Genomic DNA, 20,847 nt, shown 5'->3' on the forward strand with positions numbered 1-20,847 from the left:
ATCCTCAGCATGAGAGTATGGTAACAGACTCCACAATATATGTAATTGCTGATTCAATTACTAAAGACTGGATCAATACTGAAGAATTATCACCTGCTCTAGCAACTCAGTTAATAACATCTGGGACCCAATCAATTTCAATTTTTGATTTTGAAGATAATAAATTTAGCCAGCTGCCTGAAGCCATTTATACCTTTCCAAAGTCAATTTCTCTAAGCTCATCATTATCTACCAAAAATGAAGATGAGTTCTCTGCAGGTCTAACTATTAGCAGCCAAATCCCTGTACTATATTTTGAAACAGATAAGATGTACGAAAGCAGTTTGCATATTGATTTAACAAAACCATCAACGAGCAGTATTGATTTTTTTTCATCAATGTATGATTTTGGCGGAAGCAAATTTCAGGAAACATCAGTGCAAGCAACAGCATCATTGTCGTCAATAGCAGAATGGGATTTATGCCTGCATTTTCTGGACTGTTACTGTATTGAAGGATATGCAGAGTTTTCTACAGAGCTGAAAAGTGTTTCTTTATCCAATATTTTATTCTTTATAAACCTGTTGCCTTCTATCAGTTTAACCAGTGAACATTTAACGCAATCATTCCTGGGGGAATCATACAGCTTGTTGTTGCAAAACATAGAACTCACTGCAGATTCTTCCCAGCCAGAGTCAGTAATCATGGAAGATACATTTGCATTTTTAAGCAAAGCGTCTCTAAATACTTACTTTCATTCTGATTTTGGTACATTAATTACCTCAAGCATTGTTTCACATGATTGGCAGACTTCTATCAGTTTAGCCAGTGGACACTTAACCCAGTCGTTCAAGGAAGAAACATACAGCTTGTTGTTGCAAACCTTAGATCTTCCTATAAACTCATCCCAACCAGATTCAGTGATCATGGAAGATACACTTTCATTTTTAAACAAAGCGTCACTAAATACTTACTTTCATTCTGATTTTGGTACATTACTTACCTCAAGCATTGTTTCACATGATTGGCAGACTTCTATCAGTTTAGCCAGTGGATACTTAACCCAGTTGTTCAAGGAAGAAACATACAGCTTGGTGTTGCAAACCTTAGATCTTTCTGTAAACTCATCCCAACCAGATTCAGTGATCATGGAAGATACACTTTCATTTTTAAGCAAAGCATCTCTAAATACTTACTTTTATTCTGATTTTGGCACATTAATCACCTCAAGTTTTATGCTACATGATTGGCAAACTTATATTAGTTTATCCAGTGAACACATAACCCAGTCAGTGAAGGAAGAAACATATAGTTTGTTGTTGCAAACCTTAGATCTTCCTGTAAACTCATCCCAACCAGATTCAGCGATCATGGAAGATACACTTTCATTTTTAAGCAAAGCATCTCTAAATACTTACTTTTATTCTGATTTCGCCACATTAATCACCTCAAGTTTTATGCTGCATGATTGGCAAACTTATATTAGTTTATCCAGTGAACACATAACCCAGTCATTGAAGGAAGAAACATATAGTTTGTTGTTGCAAACCTTAAATCTCACTGCACATTCTTCCCAGCCAGATTCAGTAATCATGAAAGATACACTTTCATTTTTAAATAAAACATCTCTGAATACTTACTTTCATTCTGATTTTGGCACATTAATCACCTCAAGCTTGGTGCCACATAATTGGCAAACTTCTATCAGTTTTGCCAGTGGACACATAACCCAAACGTTCAAGGAAGAAATGTTGTTGCAATCCTTAGAACTCCCTGTAAATTCTTTCCAGCCAGATTCAGTAATCATGGAAGATACACTTTCATTTTTAAGCAAAACGTCTCTAAATACCTCCTATCATTCTCATTTTAGCACATTACTCACTTCAAGCTTTGTGCCACATGATTGGCAAACTGAAAACTCTCAAGAAGTTATAGCATATTTATCATCTGTGACAAAAATAATGCCTTCCCATGTAGTCACTGTCACTGCTGGAGGAGAGACTTCATTGACTTCTTTTACACCTCCTGCATCTTCCTCTATCGAGTCATTGAAGTTTTCCCCTCAGTCTTATGTGCAAAATGTCTCTGTCTTGCTACCAGTCATTCTTCCTTCTGCACAGTCTTTTTCCTTGCATACAAGTTCTCATAATGAGCCTGTTGTACAAAGCTCTTCAACTTCCTCTCATGCCTTTGTGTTACCTGTGACCAGCTCTGAAGAGACAAGTAGCACTTTGCCACTCAAATTTATTAGCACACTTGTTGAATCAAGTCTTCACTCTGTGCTACCAAGTGTTACAATGTCACTTTCCATTAGTATATTTTCAATGGCAACTCCAAGACTTGATAGAAGCGTTGAATCTAAAAGCACAGTTGTACAATCAGATAGCAAGACCAGTACTTACACGTTACTAAAATTCCCAGTGCCATCGAGCCCTGAAGGTACTGCCAGTGCAACAAGTTCTTCTCTGAAGCCCTCAACGGTCTCAGTGCCAGCCTCATCTGTCTCACTGAGCTTCTCTGCTCCAAGCAACATTTCAGGAATTCAAACAGAGAACCTGCTAACTGTCACCCTCAAAGTTGACTCTTCTGTGAACATTTTTAATGACAGTTTTAGAAGTGCTATTGCAAAGGGACTTGAACAGACATTTCTCACAGCTTTGATGACAAATCAAGGGAAGAGCAAACGGCAAGCAGTGGCAAATATTTCTGTGAGTACCTTTTATTTATTTGTTCCTTCTGATCACAATTCAAGCATAATGTATTGATATATATTTACTTTTACTGAGAATGTTCTTTCTAAAATAACATGTGAAGTTGCCTTGCTTAGCGTTGCATGGTGGTGCTGTGCAAAGGCACCTTGTTTCATTTCGCTTTTTGTCTACTTGCTATGACCACTTGGGTTTTCTTGAGATTGTCTCTATATCCCAAAGATTTTCATGTTAGGCTAATAGGCTTGTTGAAAATACATACACATGTATGACCAAATGTTATATACATTTGGTTTCTGCCTCATTCCTGATACTGCTTAGATAGGCTTAAAGCCCAGCCATCCATTTTCTGAACTCAGAAAAAGGTAGGAAACAACCTGGTATAAAAAGACAAATGAAAAGACAAGATAAAGGTTTGAGTCACCCACTGTTGAACCCCGTGCAATGAAGGGAAAAAAATAACTCATGTTAGCAACAGGTGCAAGATATCTTTCTAGACATGAGTCCATTAGCCTTTAAATATGGTGGAGAATGAAAGGGATGGAACCTTTCCAGGAAGTAGATGTTAAGTCATGGATCTTTCTGTCTTGGATCCTCTGGTCTACAGACAAATAGTGAGAAGATCTGAGAAATATTCACTCCCTCTCTACTCGGGGTGAATTTGTAAGTTACACAAGTTCAGAGAATGCTTCTCATTCAAGCGTGTGTAATACTGGATAAAGAGTAAGCCCATCATAGTGTACATGTGCACACACTGAAGCCAGTCCCTACAGAGTTAACCTAGCATGAACATCTGTGAAATGCCAGAGGGAACTGGAGTATGCTCATATGAAGAACAAAATGTTGAAATTTAACATGGTGCAGGAATCAAGCACCAACTCCAGAAGTTAAACAGCTACTTCAAGCTGAATGCTCTACACTGGTCTTGCAGCTTGCAATGGATTACCAGGGTCAAAATTGCTTTCAGGATGTACCAAGATAAGGACAGAATCTATCAAAGACGGGAGAGAGCAATAGATGACGAAAGAGCACCTCTTTACATCATTATGGACTGACAAAGGGCTACTGGAATAAGCAAGTTTGGTCAATGCAGAGTATGCTTAGGAGGGTATTCTGTGTGAAAATCTGGGTAGGGGACAAAGGTTTCCATAAGAGATAGTTTGTGCTATTCCTCCATAACACAAAAGAACATGCAAACCAGCCTGGAAGCTACCTCTGATTTTTAGCACCATTTAAAATCAGTTCCGGAGTATAGGGTACAGCAGTCTTGACCATCAACTTAAAGTGCCCTTTAAAGCCAGATGTTATTCCAGGTATAGGGTTTAAATGTTTCTCCATTTTTTCAGATAGGAGGTAAGTTGGGTAAATACTAATTAGTAAGAATGAATAAGGAAGAGAAACATGAGTTGAGAGAAGAGATATTTGTCTGTTGTATTTTAAGGTATGCAGTTGACTGAGTCACACTATAAAAAATATAAAAAAGTAAAACCAGTAACAGATAGAGATCTGTGTAGTACTAAGGTTTGGGTTGTGCTCTGTAATTTATCTTCATGCTAAATCCTCACGTGCTTCAGTGTAATAAAACAATATTTTTCATAATTTTGGACTCATTGAAGATAATTCTGGTTTGAATACAATAGTGATAAAAATGTTGTAAGTATATTTTTACTTTGATTGTGCTATTCCCATTTTTACATTGCCTTAAATCAATGTAAAAACTGCTGTACATTTCTGCAAAAACACTAAAGTGAAAGCCATCACTTACCATGAAAGGACAAAACCACACAAAATTAGGAAGTTAAAATATTCAGCACAATACAGGACCCTGGTGTCAGTGGAAAGGAGGGAACAATAAATTCAGAATTTCATGAAAAGCACAAATGGATATGGAGCCGTAGGCCTGGCATAAAATGAATGTCAGTGGCCGCGTGCCTGCGGAGTATGTATATTACTTGTGCAACATGCAGTTTGTTGTTGTGCTAGCGCTGGATTCATGGAGACATTGATAATTTGTCAAGCAATCCCTGGATTACGCATAGCATCGGTGATGATGTTATTCTATCAAGCGTATGTTACATGTACACATTAGTTTTAATCATGTTACTAGTACTGATGCTTTAACATGGGCAATGCAGTGTCGCAGAGGGAGTTCCTCCCCCACTATCATGATGAACGTCTCTACATTAAACGCTCCATCAATAGCAAATGCTCAGACTGGAATAATCGCAATATGCTTGGAATGCCAGAGTATGGCAACATTTTTAATGGGGCATTGAGACGTCACCAGGGAGCTCATCAGCACTCTTAATTCTGAAGTACGTCATCCTGCTCAGTGTTTATTTTAACAGGAGAGAAGTACCAGATTTGCTCTATGTTGAAATAAACTCTGGTGATGTATCTGCGTGCAACAAACCTTCTTCGTCTTACATTTACATTCTTAATGTATGGCTTATTAATGGTAAAGTACTAGAGCTATCTGATTCATAGCAGACTGCAATCTTGATATGTTCAAAAAAAAAACTTTGCATCTCTAAATGAGGAGACTCCGCCTCAGGCCAGGGTGAGGGCTGGCTGAATTGATCATGAAATAAATGGCCAATGGCCAAAGTCCTTATAGCATTTGGCTCTAAAACTAATAATGAAACCTGCTCATATCCAAAACTCTGTTACTGATTGTTGTGGACATTTGTAACATTTATATTTATATTTCTATGTGTAAGCGTACACTAATTGTGTTATTTGCTCATGACTTTCTTCTTATTTTCTTAATTTCATTCAGGACTTTAAATATTCATGTATTTAACTATTTGGTCTTTAATGTCTGATATTAGTTTGTTTACTGTTTGATTAATTTCATCTTTGCTTTCATTCCTATTGTATTTGTATGAATATTTACAAAGTGCTTTCAGCATGGGAAAGGTCGCATATGAATAAAATGTATTATTATTATTATTATTAGGTTTAATTTATTTTGTATGCATTGTGATAGTCTGTTTGTCTACCAGTTGAAATGCACTCCTGAGATGTATAAAAGTTGTAGTTTTTCTCTATGAAAAGTTTTGAATATTCCACTCTTTGCAGTAATGCATCTCTAACGACTGCCTCTTCCTCAGAGATCCTAATAGAGATTACATGAGCTGCAATTAAGCTGACAGTCATGCAATCAGAACAAGCTGATTGTTAGAGAGCAGTTAAACCCTATAAGAAATACATTGAGAAGATTGTATCTCCCATGGTATGACCTTTCAGGACAGGCCTGCCACATCTCTCTGAGATTTTTTATGCAACATCAGCACCCTTTCTTCTTCCTGCAGTACATACACAGGCAGTAAGAAAGCTTAATTTGCTTCAGTGTGTTGCTTGGATAGGCCTCTGTGCTGCTGGGACTAATCTCTGATATAACATTTGCAATACATTCTGTGATGCTCACTTCAATCCACTCCTCACTCTCCAAAGACCATTACTTCTTTGGAAAAGCCACTTCACAAAGCTTTATTGGAAGGGCCACAGCTTTAACAGTATAAAATAAGAATAATAGCAAGTATGTAGTAGAACTGGTTGCAACCAAAGTGTAGACTGGGGACAGAAGGTCTGATTCAGTCATTCAGGAACAAGAAGAAAAAGGCAAAAGTTTTCATTAGGACAGCAAAATTGCAGTAAGGTGCACAGACATACATGAGAGTGCTTTTGGACAGATGATATTAGGTAACTTATTTTATTATGTTTAATGGGTTACATCAGTTATAAGATAAAAACAAACTTTGTCACTTAAAACGCTAGTCTAAAGATAGCCTTCTTAGTGAGGAGTAAATACAGTGACACATGTTTCATTTTTCAAATAGTTTTCTACTCCTTTTTATGGATGGATGTGACATTGTGGAGATGAAAATTTAAATACAGTAATCCCTCCTCTATCGCGGGGGGGTTGCGTTCCAGACCAAACCCCCCCGTGAAAGGTGAAATCCGCGAAGTAGAAACAATATGTTTTTATGGTTATTTTTATATATTGTCATGCTTGGGTCACAGATTTGCACAGAAACACTGGAGGTTGTAGAGAGACAGGAACTTTATTCAAACACTGCAAACAAACATTTGTCTCTTTTTCAAAAGTTTAAACTGTGCTCCATGACAAGACAGAGATGACAGTTCCGTCTCACAATTAAAAGATGCAAACATATCTTCCTCTTCAAAGGAAGTGCGCGTCAGGAGCAGAGAATGTCAGAGAGAGAGAGAGAGAGAGAGAAAAGCAAACAATCAAAAATCAATAGGGCTGTTTGGCTTTTAAGTATGTGAAGCACCACTGGACAAAGCAGCTGCAAGGATGTACAATGTAAAGGTAGTCTTTCAGCATTTTTTAGAGGAGCGTCCGTATCCTCTAGGCCAGTTTGCAAACAGCCCCTCTGCTCACACCCCCTCCGTCAAGAGCAGAGAATGTCAGAGAGAGAGAGAGAGACAGAGAAAAAACAAACAAATCAAAAATCAATACGTGCCCTTCGAGCTTTAAGTATGCGAAGCACCGGGCGGGAAGCATGTCGCTTGACAAAGCAGCTGCACAGAAGGGAGCAACATGAAGGTAATCTTTCAGCATTTTTAGACGAGCGTCCGTATCGTCTAGGGGTGCGAACAGCCCCCCTGCTCACAACCCCTCCGTTAGGAGCAAAGAATGTCAGAGCAAGAGAGAGAGAGAAAAGCAAACAATCAAAATCAATACGTGCTGTTTGATCTTTTAAGTATGCGAAGCAGCACCGTGCGTTAAGCATATCGCTTGACAAAGCAATCATATGTAAGCCCCAGCAAGGAAGAGAGCAATGTGAAGGTAATCTTTAAGCGTTTTTTGAGGAGTGGACATATCCTCTAGGGGTGCGAACAGCCCCCGTGCTCACAATATATTTGAGGAGTTTTATTTAATACGTAATACGTGCTCTGATTGGGTAGCTTCTTAGCCATCTGCCAATAGTGTCCCTTGTATGAAATTAACTGGGCAAACCAACTGAGGAAGCATGTACCAGAAATTAAAAGACCCATTGTCCGCAGAAATCCGTGAACCAGCAAAAATCCGCGATATATATTTAAATATGCTTACATATAAAATCCGCGATAGAGTGAAGCCGCGAAAAGTCGAAGCGTGATATAGCGAGGGATTACTGTAATGTCACCTTGCTGTCCAGAAAAAATACAAAGAATTCTCAAGTGGTTTAGTTATCCAACTGACCCAAGTCAGTTGTTTAACTAGATCATTCAAACATTCAGACAATTCCTGATGTAACTTGTCTAGAGAAGAATTCAAGTGTGCATTGACAAAGCAGGCCCAACCCTACCATATGACATTAATGACTTTGCTGAGTCCATCTTTTGGTAGTCCATATCCATTAGTTCCATGTCCCTTTACACATATGGTCAACTTTTATACCACAGCCTGCACCCTTTAAAAGAGCTCAAAGTCTCCATCACTTACTTAGTGAAAAAGTAAGGCAAAAGAGTATTTATGTCTTTTGAAGTACAACCAGAATCACCCAAACCACCACCACTAAAAAGTAACAGCAATATGTAATTAGTGGCAGTTTAGTGTTTTATGTTGGCCGTATGACAGAGGAGAAAATATGATTGAAAGTAATGCATACTTGTATAAAAATAGTCTCTTCCCAGGAAACATGTTCATCTGTTTCCTTTAAAGGCATTTTCATAATGGTACAGTGCATCTATCCATCAGCCTGGGACTGCAATTCTTTTAGTGTGTACCTCTAACAAATGACTTGCCACAGTGCTAAAAGTAAATGTAATACTCCCGTTGTGACACCTCAAAGCAAAGTGACACATGTAGTATATCAGGCTGCCTGAAAATTAATTCTTTGATGTACTTTGCTATGTTGCTTTGCTGCTTTTACATCCCCCCTGAGCTGAAAGAGAGCAAATGTCTACAGTGAGTGAAAGGACTGACATTTTGAGGAGAGGCAGAGCATCACTGTGGTATTTTAGAGAACACAATTAATAATGGTTTTCTAAAAACTAAAAATAAAAACTCATTCACATACTGTACTTTATATGGAGTCTATATCCAGCATGTCAGAATTATTTAGCTTCACATAAACCTTTTTGCATTAGAAAAGCTCTTAGAAAGGCTCCTCCCTGGCCATCGGACCTTACTCTTACTCAATGTTAATTAGTGTTGTCTTATTTTTAATTCTTACTTTGTCTTTTTTTCTCTTTTCTTCATCATGTAAGCACTTTGAGCTACATTATTTGTATGAAAATGTGCTATATAAATAAATGTTGTCGTTGTTGTAGTGTATCTTGTCACATTTTGGTGTAATTTTTAATGACTGATATAGTAGGGTCAGAATGTTGTGCATTGTTTAGATCAGATTGGTTGGAACCTCTCTGCCACATTTTCACCAGAGTCTTAAAACTAACAAGAGTCTCTGAGGGTAGTTGTAGAAACTCCTTTTCATTCCAAACTGGATTTTAAGAAGATGTACGCCAAACAAAATTTATTTTTAATTCTTGCCTATTTAAACTATTTCTAATTGTATTCAAATATAAGAAATTTGACAAACGAGAAGAGATCATTCAGTCCATCAGACCTATTTGTTTAGCTAATAGCTAAGCTGTACCAATACCTCATCCTGATTCTTCTTAAAGGTTGTCAAGGTTTCTGCTTCATCTACATGACCTGATAGTTTGTTTCAGAGTCACACAACTCTTTGTGTACAGAAGTGCTTCCTGGCTTCACTCCTAAATGCTCTTCCCCTTAATTTCCACTGATGTCCTCAAGTACTTGATTCACCATTTAGTTGAAAGAATTCTGCTGGACTGCGGTGGGCTGGCGCCCTGCCCAGGGTTTGTTTCCTGCCTTGCGCCCTGTTGCTGGCTGGGATTGGCTCCAGCAGAACCCTGTGAACCTGTAGTTAGGATATAGAGGGTTGGATAATGGATGGATGGATGGAATTCTGCTGGATCTACTTTATCAATGCCTTTGAGGATCTTGAAGACCTGGGTTTGGTCCCCATGCAGTCTTTGCTACTTGAGACTAAACCGGTTTAGTTAGTTACTTAGAGTCTGTCAGAGTAGGACATGTCCTTAAATCCTGGGATGCACATGGTTGCATTCCTCTGCACAGCTTGCAGTGCTGCTATTTCTTTCTTGTAGTCTGGTGAATAGAACTGTGCACAGTACGCCATATGCGGTCTCCACTAGTGCATTATATAGTTTGAGCATAACGTCCCTTGAATTATATTCAACTTTTTATACAATATAGCCTAACATTTTATTTGCCTTTTTTCATATCATCTGCACAATGAATACATGATCAAAATATTTTGTCAACATAAACACCTAAATAGTGTGTCACATTTTGATTTCATAATTGACATTCCTTTTTTGCCTATGTGTAGCACTTTGCATTTTTCTACATTAAATTGCATTTGAAGTCTCCTTCATCTTCATCCTCTTATTTGCTGACTCCTATGGGTCTGCCATTTCTCTTATTTTAATATTATCTGTGAATTTCATAAGTTTGCTAACTAAAACAAAATCTATGTCATTAACATAAATCAGAAAAAGTAAATGCACTCCACTGATGACCTCATTCTCCTCTTATCTGTACTCTTTGTGTCCTGCCAGTTAACCAACTTGAGATTCAGTTTTGTAGGTTATCTCTAATGCCTAAATCTTCTAGTTTTAAAATTAATATTGTTGCAGGACCATATCAAAGGCTTTTTGAAAGTCTAAGTAAATTATGCCATATGCTTTTCTTTTGTTATTTATTACAGTTTCCGGTTCAAAAAATTCTAAAAGACTGGTTTGGCAAAATGTGTCTATCATAAACTCACATCGGCTGTTATTTTTTTATACACCTTTCATAATGGTTCTTTTCTAAGTTTTTTTTTTTCTTATAGTATGATTTTTTTGGTCTGTAATTACTATTTTGTCTGCCTTCTTGAAGATTGGAGTCACATTTGTAACTTTTCAGTTTTCCAGTACTTTCCCTTTCTCAAGTGACTGCTCATATACTGTACAGTATGCCTAATAAGGGCTTATACAGTTTATGCCATTTTTTAATTTGTTTCAATAGAATTGGTAAAATTCCTATCAGGTCCTGGGGTTTTATTAGTCTTCAACATATTGAGGGCTATAAGCTTACCTGACTCTTCAATTTTAAAATGTGAAATTTAACTCAGAACTTGTTTTTGCTTCTGCATTTGTATCTTCTTTTACAAACACTTGCGTGAAATATTTGTTCAATTTATTTGTTCCTTCCATCTCATTTTCAATGATTTATTTATTTTTTGTCCTTGAGGGTTCTTAGGTTTTCTTCTTTTATGGTCTTTAATTGGAGTAGTACTCATAAAATTGCTTCTGTTCGTTTCACTAGACTAGCAATTTTTTCTTTCGGTTTCTGTTTTCACCTTTTAAATGCTTTTTTTTTTAAATTTCTTGCAGTAGTGTCTCCTATTCCTCAAAGTCAGAATGATTTGGCTGCTTTTTTATTAATCTTGTACTGCAATCTTTTCAGTTTTACTTTTTAAATAATTCCTTTGTTTGTCTATTTCATATTTTTGCATTTTTCTTCTTTTGGTTTATTTTCGAGCCTGGCTCAGAAGATCTCGAAAGTGATACCTCCTATCTTTTATAGTTGTTGAGTTTTTATTTTATCATTCTGTATTTTCAAGATACTTTCTTGTCCAAATGAAGTCTGCTTTCCTCAAACTTTAAGTCTTTGTTTTAGTTACATTCGTGTGATCCAAAATGACCTCAAATTTTCCATGTTGTGATTGTGTTTCAATAACTACTGTTTTTATTTCTATGTTCTCCAGATAGGTGTTTCCGCATGTTGGCTTGAAACAAACTGAATGAGACAACAGTCATTTTCCATTAGCACAATCTCAGTTTTGGGCTTTTTGTAGCGGCTTCCCAATCAATGTTTAGAAAGTTAATATCACCCATGATTACTATGCCCTCTTTCACACATAGTATTTGATTAAATAAAATGATATTGTTGGAAATATTAACATCTGGTGGCCTGTAGCAAACTCCAATGATTAAATCTCATGTCTTTCTTCCTTACTAGCTTAATCCACAGTGATTCTGATATGTTCCCTTCTTCCATTTTGAATGTATAGACCTGAATATTATTTTTCACATATAGCTCCTTACCTCCTTTCCTTTCTTGTATGTCTTTACTGAAACATGCATAGCCACTAATCTTATACTCCACTTCATCACTCTCATTTAGCCATGACTCTGTAATCCCTACAATATGATAGTCCCAAGTCAATACTGTTGCATCTAGTTCATGCATAAGCATTGTAATGCTCCTCACATTAAGGAGTAAACATTTTAAAAGAGGAGGGGTACTTATTGTGTTTTTGGTCTTTTTCTTTAACTTGGCTATTTTTTTTATGTATTCCTTTGTATTTCCCCTCATATCTTTGTTTACTCCTGTGTTATCACCATTCATCATTACTATTCCAAAATCCTGTTTCTGATAAGTTTTCTATAGCACACATCTAAAAAAGTATATTCTTTTATTGCAAATATCATTCCCTTGTTTTTGTGTTACAACCCCAGAGTTGTGCAATTTAGGTTAACTGATGACACAGCATGGGTGAGTGTGGATCTGTACATTTATGGACCACCTGATCAACTGGCACCCTTGTCCGAAGTTGTTGCCTGCATTGTTCCCAATGATGCCATAATAAACTCTGGCCCTCTGTGACCCTGAATTCACTTAAGCAGGTTTGAGTGTGTATATGCCATTTTTAAAATGCATGTCTATTTATCATACTGTATAAGCATATTTTTGCTAAAACTTTAGAAATAAGACTAGTTAGAAATATTGGCACATTTTCACAGTTGTCTAGGTAGTTGGTGCCTATACCACCAGTGTATGACGTAAAGTAAGATCCAGCTCTGGACAGGATGACAGTCAATTGCATTAAACTGAAATGCACACACCAATGTTGACTTCTACTGGATAAATAAAGAGTAAGCAATTTAATTAACATACTTGTTGTAAGTATTTGAAATGAAAACTGGCACAAGGGAAGACTCACTTGAAACTAAGAACCCTTTTCCCTTTACCTCACTATTGCAGCACCCACTTTCTAAAAAATATTGATTACACCTTAAAAAAAAATAGTAAAATTAGTAACGTAAAATCTTCCATCCATCCATTTTCCAACCCGCTGAATCCGAACACAGGGTCACTGGGGTCTGCTGGAGCCAATCCCAGCCAAAACAGGGTCTCCTCTCATATGTCAAATTTCTTATGTTCTTTTTATTAAAACAAATTAAAAACACTGCATTACCATGATTATGTAATAGTCAGTTTAGAAAATAGATGGATTAGGAAGTAATACATTAATTTTTCTGTAATTTGCTCTTCAAAATCTTTAGCTAATGTAGCCTTCAAGGTTTCATTCCCAAAAGCAATTTAATGGATGCATCCATTAAATTACATACAGTAAAACAAAAAAAATGAAGTGAATCTACAACAGTATACCTCTGATATGTTACTTGGCCACTGTGAGATGTCAAACGCTTCATCAGCCAAAATATGCTCAAGTTTAGCTAAAGATCTGATTGGCCTCAAAATGAAACTGGAGTGATTTGAGACAGCTGTGACCATGGAGTAAAATATGTAGAATTGCCAGGACTGTTTCATTTTCCTTATCATCTTTCATGTTATGCCTGTTTGGTGCAGGCCACACAGTAAAAACTGGACGTTGTTTCAAATAACAAAATTAACAACCCTCTGTGCCTGGAATTTTATTTGGAAACAGGCATATTCCACAAGAAACAAAAACACTGGAGTTCTGGAAGATGTCTAAACTGAAGGAAGATAGCAAATACCTTTTGTTGGTAGTGGAACCTGAGTAGAACTCCCTTCAGTAATAGTCTCAAAGTTGTATCTGTACATAGTTTTTTAAATAAATTGTTCCACTAGGTAAATAAGTAGCTATATACTGGTTTTATCATTTTGGTTTTAAAAAAAGATGCTAGAGGATTTACTTGTGACATGCATTGTAATTTGTACAAGACAATATTAGTTTATTAACTTACTTATAACTTACTTTGTCATATTCACTGACTCTAGCTAGGCTTGTGGCTAGCTAGTAGGGCTATGCAATGTCTTAAAAGTTTAAATAGTCACATCGTCATTTCAGAACATTGACAATATATAATACTATCACCTTGAGAAATGAAGAGACAGAGAGATGTTTGTGGATTATGAATGATTAGCTTCTCTACCCATATAATGTGGAAAGTGTCTACACTAAGTGATGAGAGGTAGTGGGGAAATGGTGGGCCGTGGCCATTTTAGCTGATGATGCAGTAGTTTTGTTGCTCACTAATTGTTGCAACTCACAATGACTGACAGGTGATTCATTCCAAGTTCATTTAAAATTCCTACTAATCATGGTGTCGTATTGGCATGAAACTATAAAACAGATTAGGTCTGTTTCATTATAAAATGGCTTTGAGTAAATATCTACCAACCGGAAACTAGAAGGTTTTTTTTTGTTTATTCAACTAGAAGTTCAGTAATTACTTTTACTCACTCAAATGTGACATCCTCAGTTGTTCTTTTTCTACCTCCTTTGGATTAAAAAAAGCGACTCTACGTATGTTATAGAAAAAAAAATGTACTTTGTTGTGTTTTATTTTGGTTTGATTTGACTATAACATATAATTTGCCTTGTCTTATCATGCGCGCAAGCAACATGCTGCAAAAGGCTAATAAAGCTGAGTGTTGATAGGTATTGTGAGCTTGCAATATACGATGTGCATGCAGGAGGACAATGCCACTGGCTTTTTAAAAAAATGTTAGACACTGCTTTGATGTATTGTGCAATGAGTTTATTTGAGATTTATTATCTTGTATACACAGCACAATTACACGCCTATTGTAGTGATGCTCGGTGCAGATAGGGAAGATGGGAGGACAACGTGGATAATGGAAATATTAAAAAACAAGGAAAGTTCTATTTTTCTTCAAGATTACAGTAAAGGTTAAAAATGGCATAGTGTCTTTAAGCGATGTTACAGTAAGATAAGACATAAGCTTTAACTATTTACATCCATGACTGCCACTTCTCCATTGTTGTAGCCATGTAAAAGTCCCCCATTACTTCTCTGGTGGCCCCAGAGCACATCCCCCAGTTTCTTTCAGTGCTTTTAATTTGCATAGGCTGAAGTCCATTGGCCACTAACCCTCATACTGGCTGGTGCCTAAAACAAATGCTGAATCAGCCACTTAAACTTATAGACATGCCACAGGTGAGACACTACACTACTTGCAACTTGATGTTGGAGCATGTGTATATTAGTATATCATATTGAAGACTGGTCCCCTTGAAGATTCGAGTGCTGCTGGTACTGGCCTTCTTCAAGCACTCAGAGCACAGCGGTGCGGTTTTACAAATATACCTGTGCTCTTCATATTCAAACTGATGTCTTCTCTCAACTGCAGAGCACTCCTGCTAAACCAGCTAAGCACAAGAATCTAATGTGCCACCTTCTGCAAATATGAAGCTTTCTTGTGAGGCGCACAAGATTAAAAAAAAAAGAAAAAGAAAAAGTGAAGGCTTTGAGAAAATTTCTGCAAATGTTTGGAGCCAGGGAGAACAGAAAAAACAAACAAAAAAAAACTCCAGACGGCTGAAGAAAAAAAAAAAAAAATCTGCAGGGGTTCTGTGGCCACGAGACCACCCAGCCCCCTCTAGGCATTCTACCTAACATAAATGATCTCAATCAGTCCTCATGGTTTTCAGGCTTCACATGGAAAAACTTGATGATGACGGTCATGTGGACATCTGGCCTTCAATTCATCAATGTAGGGACCACACAGTGCTTTGAGCGGGTGATGGTGGCGCAGATCGCCACCACAGAAAAACGGAAAAAGAACAGCAGAGAAAGTAGGGGTTAGTGTGGATTTCAGAGCCATGAAAAAAATGATAATTAAATGCATATACAGCATATCAGGGTTAAACTAAAATGAAGCTGTGAGAAAGCCATGGTAAAATAATGTATTCTTAGCAGTTTTTTAAAGTGCTCCACAGTATTAGCCTGGCAAATTTCTATTGGTAAGCTATTCCAGATGTTAGGTGCATAACAGCAGAAGGCTGCCTCACCACTTCTTTTAAGTTTAGCTCTTGGAATTATAAGCAGACACTCATTTGAAGATCTAAGGTTACAATTTGGAGTGTAAGGTGACAAGCATTCTGAAATATAGAATGGATCGAGATTATTTAAGGTGTGATAAAAACACAGACCAGACATCATAAAAAGGTTTGGGGCAGCCATCCGTATAATATCCCTGGCTGCAAAAGGTTTTTTAAGTTGACAGAGATGTTTGAAATACTGATTCCAAAACTGAACTGATTTCTTGATGGTAAGATGGCGGCTTTAAAGGCCCATATAGGAAGTGACATCATCGAGGGGGCTGGACCCAGAAGTGTCGTCATCGAGGGTCCCGGACCCGGAAGTGACGTCATCGAGGGGGCTGGAACCTGGCAGGATTTCTCGGGAACGGTCTGCAGGGAACTGAGAAAGACAGTTAATGCACCCTGCCGCGCCCCGGTTGGATGTGGTATTACTTAAGCCCTTCAGCTGCCTCCTACTCGCATGTGTGTGACAAATGGCTTTGTAAACCATAAACAGTATTTTAAAGTCAATTGTAAATGACACAGGTAACCATTGTAGTGACATCAAAACTGGAAAGATGTGCTCGGATTTTCTTTTCCTAGTTAAGATTCTAGCAGCTGTATTCTGCACTCGTTGTAATCGATTGATGTCTTTTTTGGGTAGTCCTATGAGGAGTGCGTTACAGTAATCTAGTCGACTGAAAACAAAAGCATGAAATTATTTTTCAGCATCTTGCAGTGTTATAAGAGGTCTAACTTTTGCTATATTTCTTAAGTGAAAAAACGCTGTCCTAGTAATCTTATTAATATGTGATTTAAAATTTAGGTCAGAGTTAATAATTACCCCTAAATTCTTTACTCTGTCTTGACTTTTCAGCATAATGAATCAAGTTTATTTCTGATACCCTCATTATATCCATTTTCCAATCACTAAAATTTCTGTTTTCTCCTTATTTAGTTTGAGAAAATTACTACTCATCCATTCAAAAACACAAGTACACAGAAACACAATTAAACAAGAAAGTCTGGGTCATCAGGCACTATTGATAAATACAGTTGCGTGTCATCAGCAAAGCTGTGGTAACTCACTTTATGCCTTGAGATAATCTGACCTAATGGAAGCACATAGATCAAAAACAGCAGCGGACCCAGGATAGATCCTTGTGGAACACCATATAGAATATCGTGGGTCTTTGAAGTATAATTACCACAACTAACAAAGAATTCTCCACCTGTTAAGTAAGACTCAAAGCAATTTAAGACACTGCCAGAAAGGCCCACCCATTAACTAAGGTGATTTCTAAGAATATTATGATCAATGGTATCAAATGCAGCACTCAGATCTAAGAGGATGAGAACAGATAAACTGCCTCTGTCTGCATTTTCCCGAAAGTCATTTACTACTTTAAAGAGTGCAGTTTCTGTACTGTGATTTGTTCTAAAACCTGACTGAAACTTGTCATGAACAAAATGTTTATTCAGGTGATCATTTAGCCGCATAATGACTGCCTTTTCTAGAATTTTACTTAAGAAAAGCAGGTTAGAAATAGGTCTAAAATTTTTCTTGAGCAGGGGTTTAACTACAGCAGTCTTAAGACTGTCTGGGAAGACCCCCATATCTAATGATGAATTTACTATGTCAAGAACACTTTCAATTAGCATGCCGGATACTTCTTTGAAAAAACGTGTTGGTATTGGGTCAAGGATGCAGGTGGATTGTCTCAGTTGAGAAATTATTTTATATAAATCAGGTAAATCTATCCTGGTGAAAGAATTTAATTTGTTTAAAATGGAGTACTGGGGTTTAAGAGGATCAGTATTGGAGAAATGTACTATATTATTGACTTTCATCTACACTGTGACCAGGGTCTCAGAGTACATTGTCTGTCTTTTCCTGCCATAGTTAATTCTAAACTTCACATTTTCAGCTCCCCGTGTTTACTTCTTCCCAAGGGCAGAGACATTTTCACTGTTCACAGGTGATCTTATTCGGTAACCAGTTTTGATTGCCAGGTTGTGCTGGATGTAATCCTCGTCCACTGTCTTTTTTTATTCGTTTTCATATTTGTTTACAATATCCATCCCCAAACATATGCCCCTTTCTTCCAGCATACCAATTGTTTTGCTTTTTGCATACAGAGTCTGGACATCTAAAAGCCTGCCAGGTGAGGATAAAAACCTGTCTGCAAAAATATATTATTAAAATAAAACTGATGAAATAAAGTGTGATCACTTCACGTTTAACTAAAATTCAGTTAAATAGGTAATGAATGTATAACATCTGCAGTGGGTTGGCACCCTGCCCGGGATTGGTTCCTGCCTTGTGCCCTGTGTTGGCTGGGATTGGCTCCAGCAGACCCCCGTGACCCGGTGTTCGGATTCAGCAGGTTGGAAAATGGATGGATGGATGGATGTATAACATAACTTTGTGCTGCATGTTGTTCTACATTATATGATGTTGCTAAGGGAATTATTAGAAAGTAATATAAAAACAGAGAAAACCACAAAATATCATGCACAACAGATGTATCCTGTGGTAAAGCATCTATATGTTTAGAAGCTTCACGTGAATTTAAATAGTGTAGGTTATTATAATTTTTCAGTCTTACATTTCTGAGAAGCTTTAACAGAACTTAATCTTCTTTTTTCTGGTTTTCCTCAGGTGGAGATATTGAACATCTTTCGAGTTGATATGAACAATGTAATGGTTCAGTTTGCTGTGCTACAGGACGGAAAACCATTGACTGCGGCAGCTGCTTCCATGGTGTTTAGTAGGCTTCCAGATCCCATGTCTGTCTTGAATCAAAACTTGCCTTTTAAGGTATGTGCAGTATATAAATATTATTAACAAGTTAACAAATATAAACATATTGGTGACTTATAGAACCAAATTCAATGTTAGCACTCCTGCTTGCAATATAATGTACTCTGTATGCTACAGGATCTAGTGTTTTAGAAATATTGTCTTTACAATCTAATAAGATGCTATCGTGAACATTACAGTAACATTTTCTTAATAGTAATTTTTATATTTCTTTTATACCATGACAGAGAGTAATTTCACTGTCTCCTAGAAGTCTGATGTATAAAATAACTAAATATTTTCTTTATTTTATGAGAATGATGCTGAAAGTGTGATATAATAAATTCACGAGTTTTGAGCTATAAAGGTAGGTTAAATCCAATGTTTTTTTCTCATATTCATCATGTTTGTTTAAAATATTAATTTTATTATGGAATAAAGGTATGAAAAAGAAATTAATAATCAAATCTATTCTCATTCATGCCTTTTTCCACCATTATAGCTGTTTGTGGATTATCATATGAATTTAATTTCAGTCATAAATAAAAATGCTGAAGCGACATGTTCTTCTTAGCCATTGAAATCAGCCATAGTTACCAGAAATTAAATAACCAAAAAGACCTGCAGATTTTATTATCAGACTTGAACATGATAAATTCCAGGGACCTCGCTTATAAAAGTTTGTGTGGATTTGTTTGTGAAAATATGTGCATGCTAAAAAACAGTAAAAAAACTATGCTAAAAAAAAAAAAGATTTATAAAAAATGGCATACACACATTTCTACACATTTTACCGTCATAAATTGCAATCGTCTTGTAAATGTGCATTCATGAACATGCCTTGATGCTAATCAACCTCATACATATGCAATCACAATTCTGCAGACATTCATTGCCTAGTAGAGCAGCCTCCTGCCACCTGCATTTATGGGCATCTGGCAGTGGCATTATAGCACCCCTCCATTGTGTTCTGGGGGTCTGGGAGAGGCATAAGGTGCCAGTGTCTGAGTGGGTGGCCACAATCACCTGGTACATGATTGCTGTTAACAACGAATAGCATAAAACATATGAAAAACTGAGGGTTCAGCAGTTACCTTAGCAACAAGCCAGCCACCACATACAATACTATCATGTCTGCCAAAGCTATTTGCTTCAAAATAAATGCATATTGGGTTGACCAAGGCCACAGTCACATGATGTTTGTCAGTCTCATCTTGTCATCACATATGACATTTGTTAATGGAATGTAAAGCTTACAGTTAACAAAAGCAGCTTCATTCTCATTAGATGCCCTTATTGAAATATGAGTGCAGTAAAAGCTCCAGTTACATTAGGAGAACCAAACACTGCTGCAGAGGTAGTGCCTCCTCAATCAGTTAATGGCTTCCAGCACAGCAGGCATGATTGGGTGAAGCTTGGTTGAGATATTCTTGACATGTTGGCCATTTCCCTGAGAAGTGATAACAAGTAGATGATATAAACTGACAAAAAACAAAAACGTTCTTCAGTGCAAAAATGTAGCATTGGCTCTCTTACAAGGAAGCTAAAATAAAGACTATACATCATATTCAGCATTTTTGAGGTTTAATATGTTTGTCGCGTTAATGCACATTACAATAATAACTCGCTGGAATGAACTGACTGCATTTCCCTGACTGATTAAAGGTGTTGTCATTTCCCAATTTCTCTGAAATGTTTTGTACAAATGGGTCAGAGTTGCTGTAAATATTTCCAAGTTTCAAGCTTGCAAGCTTCCATGTCATGTTTTCCTTTATAAATACCAACGATTGCATGGGAGGTTCCATATGCACATTTCAAGCTACTTTTTGTGAGTACACAAGTTTTATAAATGTGACCCCAGGTCTGCAGCTCAAAATGAGACTATTGTTATCAAAATATACATAATCACCCTGATTATGTTTATTATTATATATGTAACCAGGCTTTAAAAAGTGATCAGGAAGGTACCAAACCTTAAATTATAAAAACCTATTCATGGTATATTGATGTCCTATCATTAAATTACTATAAAACACATAAAAGTAAATCATTAGCATTTATATACACAAAAATAACAAAAACAATAGAAACGCTCATTCTGTCTTTTTGTTCTAAACTACACAGTGTACCAATAGCTGCTAATATTCAATTAAACCAAAGAGAAAAAAAAGCAATAGCAATATAAAGCCACAAGGTCTGGCCACAAGTTATA

General features: G+C 36.8%; 1 protein-coding gene across 1 annotated transcript in view; it reads left to right on the plus strand.

The window, feature by feature from the left end:
- The first annotated feature begins 1,457 nt into the window (after window positions 1–1,457).
- LOC114645279 (uncharacterized) overlaps window positions 1,458–20,847 on the plus strand; it is a 593,479-nt gene continuing 574,089 nt past the window's right edge. The window contains exons 1-3 of the mRNA XM_051922489.1: window positions 1,458–1,512; window positions 1,726–2,687; window positions 18,495–18,653. Coding sequence (XP_051778449.1) covers window positions 1,728–2,687; window positions 18,495–18,653 — 1,119 coding nt within the window. The 5' untranslated portion in view covers window positions 1,458–1,512; window positions 1,726–1,727. The remainder of the gene's footprint in view (window positions 1,513–1,725; window positions 2,688–18,494; window positions 18,654–20,847) is intronic.

The sequence above is a fragment of the Erpetoichthys calabaricus genome, chromosome 2, assembly GCF_900747795.2.
Source record: "Erpetoichthys calabaricus chromosome 2, fErpCal1.3, whole genome shotgun sequence".
NCBI lineage: Eukaryota > Metazoa > Chordata > Cladistia > Polypteriformes > Polypteridae > Erpetoichthys > Erpetoichthys calabaricus.